Below are 12500 nucleotides of genomic sequence, written 5' to 3'. Positions count from 1 at the left end.
CGCTCGGAGGGAGGGTCTCGTTTCACTCCGCAGGGGGATTATTTTGCGATAATGACCTGGCTGGCTGCACATCATCCCGCTTATTACACGGCCACTTATCACACAGGAGGCTGCAATGATGCAGCATTCGAAATGATTTTATAACAAGTGCACCCAAGTTTAAGAGCTTCTACTGAGACGCACTTGGCTGTGAGCGTCGTTATTCAAAAATAATGGACCACTTGCCACCGTCAGTCAGAATGTGTTCCACAGAGCCTTGTGATAAATATTCGGTCATGGCTGTTTTGACGGCGGTTTCCCGTCCCCTCACCTGATCGTTGCCCTTCTTTTTCTTCTTCTTCTTGCCCCAGCAGCCGGAGCTCTCGCCGTCGCGCCCGTTGGCGTCACACAGCAGGCCGTCCAGCTCCTCCGACCCCCCCTGGTGGCCGTGGGACGTCTCTGCGGCCAGGCGGTAGGACAGGTTCCTCAGGATGCACACACAGTTCTCAATGGTCTGGGAGAGAAGGAGAGTTAACGAGGGTCCATTCTGAAGGGATACTACTCCGAATGATTTTTGTCTACCCAGCACATCTCGTGTCTAATAGCTCCGAAAGCAGTAGCTTTTAAGACAATGATGACTCATTTTCGTGTTTTTGTTTTCGCTCGTCATAAGGACGCAAGACGCATCGCTTAAATAACTCAGCTTTTGAGACGCTGGGAAGCCCATCTTCCTCATTTCAACAGGAGCTAGGCTAGGCGATCCCACCTGTAGCCATGCATTGCGCTAACACGGTTAGCATGTAGCCTGTCGCCATCTCTGCACTGAACACATAGGGATGAAATTGGTATTGACCTTCCCGTCCAAATCTGGGTAAGATAGACCCAAAGTGTATTCCCCCCCAAAAAAATGGATATTAAGGCCTTTAGCATTACCTTTGTCCAATTTGATGTTTTTTTGAGAAATGAATCATTGTCACCAATATATAAGATTGAGCGATTTTTAATTTGCGAGCTGCTCGGTGGCTGTTATAACACACCTCACTGATACACATAACACACACACACACGCACAAACACAAGGACACACATGGACCGGAAGACCAAATTGAGAATGATAGGAAAAGACAAGAGGGAGGGCATGGGAGAAAGATGTAGTCTTGTATTTGGTTAGAGCCTGTGCTTTGTCAGCTGTGACTTTGAAATGAGGTTAGAGGAAACTTTGGTAAATGAGGAAAAATGACGGAGCCCAGCAAACACAATAAGACCCCATTTAACACAGTGTACAACCCCCCCCCCCCCCCCCCCCCCCCGCCCCCCCGGGAACCCCCAGAGAAATATTCTATGTGTGTGATGTCTGTTCATATACAGAATGTTAGAATGAGACATTAACAACAGTTCAGGTTGTAAAAAAATATATATTCTATGCATGTGTGTGTGTGTGTGCGTGTGTGTGTGTGTGCGTGCGTGCGCTCGTGAGCGTGTACTTTGCGAGAGGGATTGTCATGGGGAAGTCAAACCGCAATGAGCGGAAATAACCGGGCTCCCCGCCTGACCGCCGGATTAGACGGGAAAATTGTTTGGATAATAACGGAACAGTGTTACGCGGGAGTGCGACAAACAAAACAGCGTCTCACTCCGACGAGCTCCAGCCATGTCTGAAATTCCCCCTCCAGCCTCATAATGGAGTCATTCCGGGGTGGCGGCAGGCCGGCATTTAACTTGTAATTCGCTGGGGCGTTTTCTTTTTATTTATTATTTGCTGTTTTTTTTCATTTCCGGGTTTGAGTAAATGGACTGCATTTACGCGACGCTTTTCCAGTCTTACGACCTCTCGAAGCGCTTCCCGTCGCACGCCCCCACGTTCACCCATCCACACGCACATTCATACACCGGTGGCGGCGACGGCGACGGCGCGAGGCGCACGCCCGCTCGCCGAGGGCAGTTAGGAGGGGTTCGGTGTCTTGCTCGAGGACGCTTCGGCGCGCTTCGGCAGGAGGAGCCGGGGATCGAACCGGGGAACCCCTCTCGGCGACCCGCTCTACCTCCTGCGCCGCCGTCGCCCCCCCCCCCCCCTCCCCGTAGGTAAGGGGAGTAAGAAGCCTAACGGTTAAAGTAAGTATCGACCTCAACGATAGTACTGAAGGAATTGAAAGTTATCGGAGTTTATCCCCGTTTACGCTCATCCCTCATGTGCCGCGGAGGGAGGCTTTCACCATAGTCCCATAGTCCCCCGGGAGTTCAACCCAAGAAATGGGGGGCGAATCCACAGTCTGCATCTAGTCCAAAATTGTACTCAATTTTTATGTCGCAGTGGGTGACCTGCCGAGTAGTGTGACACTGAAGATCAATAGTTTTGTGACGATCGCTGCTTCCTGCCAGAGACCACCTACACCTCGCAGATCCCCGCCAAATTTGTAGGAGGGCATCGTGTTGACATAACCATCTGGAAATGGAAATAAACTCCCCGGGGAGTCACAAATATCTGTTTTTTGAATACAGTAAAGTGCATCAGTTACTTGCAAATTTTATCGCGGCCAACTACAGTCTTCTAATCGCCGTGTAAACAGCGAAATCTTTTTTTTTTGCTAAAACCTTTAAGACGTGTCCTAAAAACACAGGAAAATTAGCATTGTGACAAAATTCGGCAGGTCACCCATATGGCTGAAACACCGGCCACACTGTGTTACAACAACAAATCAGCACCAAATATAAATAAATAAATATAGCAATATAAATAAATATAGAAAATAATAATAATAATAATAATAATAATAATAATAATAATAATAATATAAATAAATATGAATTACTATAGGATTTTTTTATTTATTATTATTATCAATAAATATAAATAAATATAGCGATATATATCGATTTTTTAATAACTTGAATTTGCAAGACTGCTGTGGCATCATATTAGCATTGCCTGCAATTTGGAATGAGTTGTTGACAGATTGTGGATTTGCCCCCCATTACTTGCATTGAACTCGCGATGGGAGGATGGAGCTTCCTGTATCCTGCATGGAGAAAAACCTTGACCCACTGCACCCACATACCGCACACATGAGGGGTGAGTAGAAAAGAGGGATAAACCTCAAAAAACAAAAAGCAAAGTTATTCCTTTAACACGATTCATTCTTACACTCTATGAGAAAGCCGAAATGTTGGATCTAAACTTTCAGGGTCTTTCTAGCGGGTGAATCAGCCAGAGGTAATTCAGTCGCGGTGATTCCGTACAAAAAAATATCGACCCCGCGATCGCTCACATTCCTCGATTCCGGCACGGGGAGCGTGTGAGCCTGGCTGAGGAGGCGTCGGGCGGGTAGATGGACACTTCCCATCCAGGTTGAAATGGCTTGGTAACAAGGCCCACGTTAAAGTGGGCTTTCAAAAATAAATCTCAAGTTCTTCTGCTGGGAGCGAAAGTAAGAACGTGTATAAGCCTGGAAACAGGATGATTCTACTTACATTCTACAAAGGTTTGCAGCATTTAATCAATAGGTAAATAGTTGTGCTGTCACATTTGAGTTCGATTTCAACAATTAATTGTCAATGTACACATCCAGCAGAAGAGCCATTAACTGACATTGAACAATGGAAGATTAGAATGTGGGTGATTTCCCCGAACCATACTGATCGAAATGCAACAAATATTGTTTGCATTTGGCATTGGCCTTTTATTTGGCATTTCTTTCTACTACTGGGTTAAAATACCTCTTCAATTAGGACCGATATGATGTGAGCTTTAATCTAACGATTTTGCAAAACGATTGCGGTCAGCTCAAATAATTGGGATCAGACGATTACACAATAATTTTGACAGCTGGCTCCAGCCATTTTGCCGCTCTAGGCAAACGGTCCACTGGGAGGTGACTGAGAAAGTGTCCCCATTCCACACGGTGCTCGTTTCGTTCCATAAGGAGAGTAAATTAAAACAACGTCAAATTAAAAACACATTGTTTTGGAGCGCCGATCGCGCCTTGCTTGGCATCGTTGCCGCCCGACGCGCGGGCGCCCTATCGCCGGCGCGGCGTAGGCACCTATGTCTATGTCGCCGATAGGAAGAGCCGGCCCCGGCTGCATGCCGCAACTAAACACAGAACAGCATCACGAAAAAGAGTCACGCAGTTAGAGGGAGATAAATAAGAAAATAATTAAAGCCGAAAAGAGCAAAAACGGGAAAAGGTGACAGAGGGACAGGAGAAGAGAATGACCGCGACGCTAAAGCGACGATGACAATTGGCTGCCGGCGCTGCCGATCAATCTTCGTTACCGGGGCGACAGCGGCTCCCCCAAGGCAGTGGCAGGCAGACGTTGGAGGGGGGAGGGCTGGGGCGTTTAAACAGTGATTAAGGACGGCCATTTGGAGAAGCCGAGAGAGACGGGGAGACCTTGAAAAAGCAGCCAACCATGGTGCTGTTTTGGCTTTTTTATTGATTGGACCACACACACCAGCCTGAGAAGACAAGAGATACGAAAAAACTACCACATGCGGCACCCATGGGAAAAAAATCAAACGCGCGCGCACGCACACGCACACACACAGACACACACACACACACACACACACACACACACACACACAGACAGACAGAGACACACACACACAGGTATGTCCACCTTGCTGTCGATCTCGTTGCTGCCCAGGGAGGTCTGGATGACGTAGAGCAGAGCGTCCGTCAGGCCGTCACACTCCCTCATCCTCCGCCTCGCCTCCTCGCCCGCCGAACTCACATTCCTGCAAAACACACACACACACACACACGCACACGCACACACGCACACACACACACACACACACACACACACACACACACACACACACACACACACACAGAGTGCGTGTGATAAAGAGAACAATATGGAAGTATGTACATAGATGAGAGAGGAGAAGCGCAGAAATACAGTAGTTGATAAAGGGAGATTAAGTCAATAGTGTTAGAGACAGAGAGGGGGAGAGAGAGAGAGAACGAGGGCGAGCGAGAATGACTTAAAAGAGAGAGAGAGAGAGAGAGAGAGAGAGCGAGAGGAACCTCTCGTTAAAACCTAACAACTGAATAGGGAGCATTAAAATTCTGGGAACATCTCAATCTACGCCCCGGAGGCCCACTTCAATTTAAAGCACTTGAGTTGAGTCCAGAGTAAAAAAAAAAAAAAAAAAAGGACTAGGGGGAAAAAAAAGGAAAAAAGCAAAGCTCTCTCTTCAGTCAGACGCCTCGTGCTTGAACTTCACTGCTGCCACTCGCACAAACGCAGCTTTGATAATTAAACAATAGGGCTCCTTTTATTATTAGCACACTTGCCAATAATGTGCGCTGAAATTACTTGATTGGAGTTGAAATTGAATGGGACGGGGAGGGGAGCGGGATGAGGTGGATGGTGGTGGAGGGGGGCCGGGGGTAAGGCAACTACCAGCAACATGCATAATATAGCCCTATTAGGAATGAAATATTATTAAAAAAAATGTATAAAGAGATAAATGTTATACATTTTTTATGAAATATTCAATTTATAATAATAATATATATAATATATAAAATACTATTGTATACAATTATCTAAAATACATTTAAACACTAAATGTATAATAAAAAAGAAATACATTTTAATAAAAAATAATTTAATAAATCTATACTACCTTTCAGTGGAGGACTCAAAAATATAACAAAGCTAACTTCCTCTACATATAACCTTCACCTTTACAAACCAACTTCCTACATAGCAATAAGCCATGCCTGTGTGTGTGTGTGGTGTGTGTGTGTGTGTGTGTGTGTGTGTGCATGTGTGTGTGTGTGTGTTTGTGTGTGTGTGTGTGTGAGCGTGTGTGTGTGCGTGTGTGTGTGCTTGCGTGTGTATGTGTGTGCGTGCGTGGTGTGTGTGCGTGTGTGTGTGGTGGTGTGTGTGCGAGTGTGTGTGCGTGTGTGTGTGTGCGTGTGTGTGTGTGCGTGTGTGTGTGTGTGTGTGTGTGTGTGTGTGTGCTCGTGTTAACCATCTGGAAATGGAAATAAACTCCCCGGGGAGTCACAATAAGAAGAACCCAGCCCAGAGTTGAACTCACACTTACCCTTTTCTGGCAAAGAAAAAACGAAAAATTACACACCAACCAAGGATGAACGCTGAACTCATGGAACCCCAGAAATCGACAGTAACCTCCAGGAAACAAACAAAATCTGTCGATTTGGTTTGTCTAAACTCTGTGAATCCCTCCCCGAGGTGACGGCTCCGTATCACCAGCCAACTTTAATTTGCAGCATATTCACAAGCCTGCAAAATCAAATCAAATGTCTCCGGGTGATCGTGGAGTGTGATAACACAAATATTGTCCCATTACAATACATCCTCACAGTGGGTGGGGTAGAAGTAGCTGCAGAGTGGGTGTAGTCAAGGCTGTGGGGGTGGTGGTGGTGTGAAAGAGAGTGAAATGATAGTAGATAATAGATAAATGAGTGTACTTTAAAATGCTAGAGAAAACTGGCCAAAGTGCAGTAAAGGGGACTGATCTTGAACTCAATATGTAATATTGGGTTTTATTGTGTATTGGTTTCAAAATGTTAATGAAAAAATGTGCCAAGTCAGAAGGGTGGTGTACTGTGGTAGAGCGAAAGAGAACACTGCGAGAGGAGTGGTTGAACTGGTCACCTGGAGGGCGTAGTGGTTAAAGTGGTAATCCGTCAGTTTTTTGTTTTTTGGTGAAAACAATCCAATATTGAGCTGGCACTTGATAAGAATCAGCCATTCAGTGTATGTGTGTTATGCATGTGGTCCTCGATACAGAACGCCGCTGCTATTGTTGGTGGCGGGGTCCGCCTTCCCCGGCAAGAGCGCAAAGATTGGGCACACGCAAGAAGTGGGGACTTGTAGTGCAATCCAGCCAACATTAGAGGATTTTATGGATTGAAACTTTAAGAGAATTGGGTCAACTGGTTAATTGGATGGAATACTGGTTAAGAGAAGAGGTATCCCTCCACCTAACACTGGTTAGGTGGAGGGCATACTGGTTAAGAATTGTGTCGACTGATTATTGGAGGGAATACTAGTTAAGAGAGGTGGATAGACTGGTTAGGTGGAGGGCACACTGGTTAAGGATTGTGTCGACTGATTATTGGAGGGAATACTAGTTAAGAGAGGTGGATACACTGGTTAGGTGGAGGGCATACTGGTTAAGAATTGTGTCTACTGATTATTGGAGGGATTACTAGTTAAGAGAGGTGGATACACTGGTTAGGTGGAGGGCATACTGGTTAAGAATTGTGTCTACTGATTATTGGAGGGATTACTAGTTAAGAGAGGTGGATACACTGGTTAGGTGGAGGGCATACTGGTTAATTGTGTCTACTGATTATTGGAGGGATTACTAGTTAAGAGAGGTGGATACACTGGTTAGGTGGAGGGCATACTGGTTAAGAATTGTGTCTACTGATTATTGGAGGGATTACTAGTTAAGAGAGGTGGATACACTGGTTAGGTGGAGGTCATACTGGTTAAAAGAAGTAGGTGTACTAGTTAGTTGGAAATCATAGTGGTTGGGAGAGGTGGATACACTGGTTAGTTGGAGGGCATACTGGCTAAGAGCGTGGGTCTACTGATTAATTGGATTGAGTACTGGTTAAGAGAAGAGGGTAGCCTACTTCGTTGGGGGGAATACTGGTTAAGAGAAGTGGATACACTAGTTAGGTGGCAGGCTTTCTGGTTGAGAATTGGGTCCACTGGTTATAGGGATGGAATTCTGGTTAAGACAGGGGCATAGCATTGAGAAGCAGGCAGGCGTGGCTACGAAGCGAGAGAAGGAGCCGGAAGTGAGGAGAAAAAGCCTTCACAGTGCAACTGCAGAGCCGGGGAAACTTAGAGAGCGTCAACACCACCAGCGAGAGGTTAAACAGGGAAATAAGATAATGAGAGGCACGGAAGAGGAGACGGCGCGAGGACCAAGTCCATCCATCACACCGGCGTAATGAAGAGATCACGGCCGCTTCGCCAGTCCATAAGTTGAGGTCAATCGCTGATGAGAGGGAGGGAGCGGAGGAGAACGGGAGGGAGTAAGACGGGCGGTGTTTAGGGAGGGGGGGGGGGGATGGGGCGGGGGACCAAGAGGGAGGAAAAAAACGCAGCAACTCAATTAAAACCTCACGCTGGCGGCTCGACGCTCACGAGAGAGGGTCAAGTCATTTTCACCCGCTTTGAATGCTAATGGCCATTCAAGTAGACCGCAGGCAAACACACTTTGCGGAGACAGCGCTCCCCGTCAGGCTCAACAAAACAACACTTCACCTTGACTAATGTTTTAAACACCAAGACTGGGAGTGGGCGGATGGGAGAGAGTGAGAAAAGAGAGCAAAGTGTGGAAGGCATTCTTTATTGCTTTTAAGCTTAGCCTTGAATTTGATGACTCCTACTGAAATTCCCGTCGAGCCTTTTATCTGATGCCTTGAATGTGGGAGGAAGGGAAGGTGCTCGGCTGTGACTACGCTCGACAGAATCGGAGCAAAAACACCAACTTTATTAAAGAAAGCAGCTTGACTGGGGGTACGCTCTCGAGCCTGATGGAGTGCTGGGAAATGGCACTTATCTCACAATATTGATGGAATGAGAATGTGCGGTGCTGGACTTAATCAAGAACAGAAACGACGGGGTTTTCAGGGGAAGTCTGAGACGTGACGTAGATGAAGGTAAAACAATGTTGCGACCGTGACAGATTGCCGCCTTGTTGAGGTCATAGATTCCGTGCGCCACTTAGTGTCAAACTGTAGAAGCGGCTCTGGTATGACTTATTTTGTTTGTCCTTGTGTCAGTACGCTTTGTGTGTGTGTGTGTGTTTGTATCAATGCATATGTTAGAGTGCGTGTGCAAGTTCGCACTTCTGTGGTTTTGCCCGTGCGTATTTGTTTGTCTATTTGTTTGTGTATGCATGCATGTTTGTTTGTGTGCTTGCCTGCGAGTCTGCCCCTAATGGTACAGTAATGAAGCGTGAAGCTGCTCAGCACCGCGCCTCGCCTTCTGGGCTTGGCGGCTAACTAGCGGAGGGGAAACGACGGGTGCTCATCCAGAATAGCAAAGTAGGAGCCCCCAAACATCCCGGTACATTATGCTGCATTGCATTATTTTTTAATTCCGATGCGCTATAACTCAGTGGCTTTCAAAGTGGGGGCCCCAAGAAAGCACTGCGGGGGGCTGTCAGCGGGGGTGATATTGATTTGGAATACTGAAAGCCTTAGTGGTGTGGGGATGGTGTGGTTTGAGCAGCCACACCTGACCTGGTTCTAGGTGATTGGGATCAGAGTGGCTGCATACCTGTTGCCTGTTGGTTGGTCTAACGAGCAGCAGGTAGAACCTCCGTCCCCACACACTCAGGATAGGAGCGCGTGTCATGACAAATGTCCATCTGCTCCTGGGCTAATTCCAACTGGTCCACTCTCGACAACAAACTGGCATTTACAACCCCCCCTGTCGTCTGCGTCTCTGTGCCAGAGGGCCCTGAAAATGCCACTTGGATGGTGTGCGGTAGGCGAAACTGCCCCAGGCTTGTTTTTACAATTAGGTCTGTATCGCTGTTTTGTTGAAAACAAGCCTCTAATATTTAGTATCACATTTAATTTGGTCATTCTCTAAAATGGCTAATGTCTAAAGGGTCAGAAGGTTTAAAGGGCCTTTCACATAGGACATGGTGGGCGCTACGCTCAATACAGCATACGCATGCACACTGTTGGTTGCTAGGTGAAAATAAATGATTGACTGGAAATGATTGGAATGAAATTCGACTGCTGAAATTCGATTTTAAGTTCTGTTGGCCTGTATGAAACATTACATTTATTATATATTATATATGTCTTCAGACAATCAGGGAATGGTCACGATCATATCTTGTAGGTAATATTTACTGACCATTGGTCATATATCGCTGATCTCCACTGCATTTAAAAACACACCTGGTATTTCCGCTTGGTAGGAAACCTCTTTCCATGACGGGGATTTCCTTCCAAGGTCTCGATAAACCCCTGAGGATGGGTTGTCGAGCTCGGGGAATTCGGACACCGCTAAAATCAGTTTCTCCTCCATAATGCACGGATACTTCCTGTTTGCGTCACATCTTGTTCCTATTGGCCCAACGGGGATTACGTCATGGCGTGTTAGTCTGTCTGCCGTGCAGCACAGATCCTGCGCTGAGCAACGAATACACACCAATGGAGTTTAGAGTGCAGCGCGTCCCATGTGAAGTGCCCTTTAGGCCTGAGGTACTTTCAACTTTTGAACCTTATCACCTAAAAGAGGATCTAACAGACACTGTAGTCAAACGAAAACCAGAGGGCACCAAGGACTCATTACCCAACTGGACTTTTCTTGTGCTGATCGCTCCACCTCATGGATCTCCAAATCCTGATGGATCTCCTCTAAGCTAACCACCACCTACTCTCTGAAATATAAAAATCAAGCTTTTTATCCATTAGTGACTCTACTGGTGTAGTTTTACACTTTCTTCATCCCTATTGAATCTTCTGACGAAGAATATAATGATCAGTTGGTTTGAGTACAACCGACAAACATATTTAGTGTATTTAGTCTGAGGTGATTTGGCCAAAAGAGTTTGCCGAATGACCAAGAATACTAATTGTCCACATAGACTGACGGGAACAGTTGGGATCCTTCAAAGGTACGAAGAACAGGAGTGGACGACCTAATGCCAACTTGTACATTTAGCGAAACAGCTTCTTTGTCAAGTAATTAATTAAAATGTAATGCTTACCTTCCGGGATGAAGACCAAGAGAGAAATAGCAAAAGCGTATGTGAGGGTGGGGGTATTCTGTATTCATGTGATGGCGCCTGTGCAGATGCATGCTTAAATCTAACAGGTAATCTCTGCTGGCTAACGAGAACATTACACACTAATGCCTCTTCCTACTGGTTGGCACTCAACGGTAATTCGGTCTAATTCATTAGGCCACTTCGTTAAATAATTACTCCATTGATCACCTTGGGCACAGAACTCAATCAAGAATCCCATTCAGGAGCGTTGTTATTTCAACAGTGGCTATGGATTGGCCAAGCTGCAGATGGCCGTGCACAAGACAAAGCTACTACACAACTTTGCTGATAAATTTGAGTGAATGCAGCTTATATGAGGGCATGGCTCATAGCTCCTGGCAAACGTCTTCACACAAACACGGTGTGGATTCTTACAACAGAAGAAAAAAAGTCTTTAAAAAAAATAAATTAAACAAACATCCCATAAGCAGTATGTCGGGGGTCAATCATAACAAAAGCAGCGTTGCGCAAATGCTTTACTCTGTCCACGAGATAAAACTACGGTGACTTTGTATGAGCTTGAAACAATCCGATACAAATGCTCGGCAACCGCCAGGGACAGTGTGGCTGAGGAATTATTTGATTCTATATGAAAGCCACCCTGAAGGCCCCATCTTCAAATCCCAGGACCCGTTTCCCTGTACCTTATATTCACACCTCAAAGGTCAACACTAGCTAACAACACATATTGACTATTGGTCCTGAGCAAATGACCCGTGTCAACGCAGATTGAGTGGTTTCAGACCGGCTCAACTTGCTGGGTCCCTCCCACCACCAAAATATTGGCTGAGGGGTCAGGGATGGAGATAATTGTTCAACGGTAATGGACTGCATTTATATAGTGCTTTTTGAGACACTTCGGAGGCTCAAAGCGATTTATAATTAATGGGTCTAATTCACCCACTCCACACATCCACGGACTAACAGCAAAGCCAGTCACACAAGGCAACACCCAGCTAATCTGGATCAGTTTTGGGTTAGGTGTCGTTGTCCAGGACACTTAAACTAATTGGTGTGCAACCTGCTCGACCACTCGAGGGCCACCGGCACACAGTGTGATTCTTAATGTCTTGCTACGTGATCCGTAACAAACTTTTGTTCAAAAATCCTTTATTTGATACCTGTTTCAGCCGGGTGAGGATTATAACAAAAAGCCATTCAATGTCTGTATTTGCATGACCTATGTGCTCCTCTACTTGCCATTTCCATATGGCAAATAGAGAAGCACATACGATACATAACCGAATCCAAAGGTCAGACATGAGCAAGAAGTGAAAGACAGCTGCGGTGAATTTGATCAACCAGAGCAACTAGTTGAGGTCAGTAAACTGCCGATACCAACAAACATACACAAAAAGAACGACATCCTCAGATGAAATGATATCCCCACTACTTCAAGGGACGATGAAAACAAAACCCAAATCAATCGATCAGAAGAAGGCAAAGGTTGGAGAAATTCATTTGACTGAGAGGAAAGACGGAATTCTGGATTGGCACGTTTCTATGGATTTAATATAAGAGTCCTGGATTTGTACAATTATTACTTCTGCTTGCACAATTCTAGTGGATCAAAAAAGGCTGTATGATTAAATCATTTTAAGTAATTTTCTTGACAGCCCCATTTGAGCCGCACTGGTATAAAGCCATGAAGCATTTTCAGGGTCAACCTAGGACAGGTGTTACTCCAACGCTGCTCGAAGAACAGATGACCACAGTGTGAAAC

General features: G+C 45.8%; 1 protein-coding gene across 1 annotated transcript in view; it reads right to left on the bottom strand.

Annotated features, from left to right (window-relative positions):
• Positions 1 to 12500, bottom strand: part of ctnnd2a (catenin (cadherin-associated protein), delta 2a) — a gene marked incomplete at both ends in the record, with an annotated part of 290413 nt that overhangs the window by 51928 nt on the left and 225985 nt on the right. Inside the window, 2 exons of the mRNA XM_080020137.1 lie at positions 311 to 493; positions 4600 to 4717. Coding sequence (XP_079876263.1) covers positions 311 to 493; positions 4600 to 4717 — 301 coding nt within the window. The remainder of the gene's footprint in view (positions 1 to 310; positions 494 to 4599; positions 4718 to 12500) is intronic.

The sequence above is a fragment of the Zeus faber genome (genome assembly GCF_960531495.2).
Source record: "Zeus faber genome assembly, chromosome: 19".
NCBI lineage: Eukaryota > Metazoa > Chordata > Actinopteri > Zeiformes > Zeidae > Zeus > Zeus faber.
This window is presented reverse-complemented; position numbering and strand designations above follow the sequence as displayed.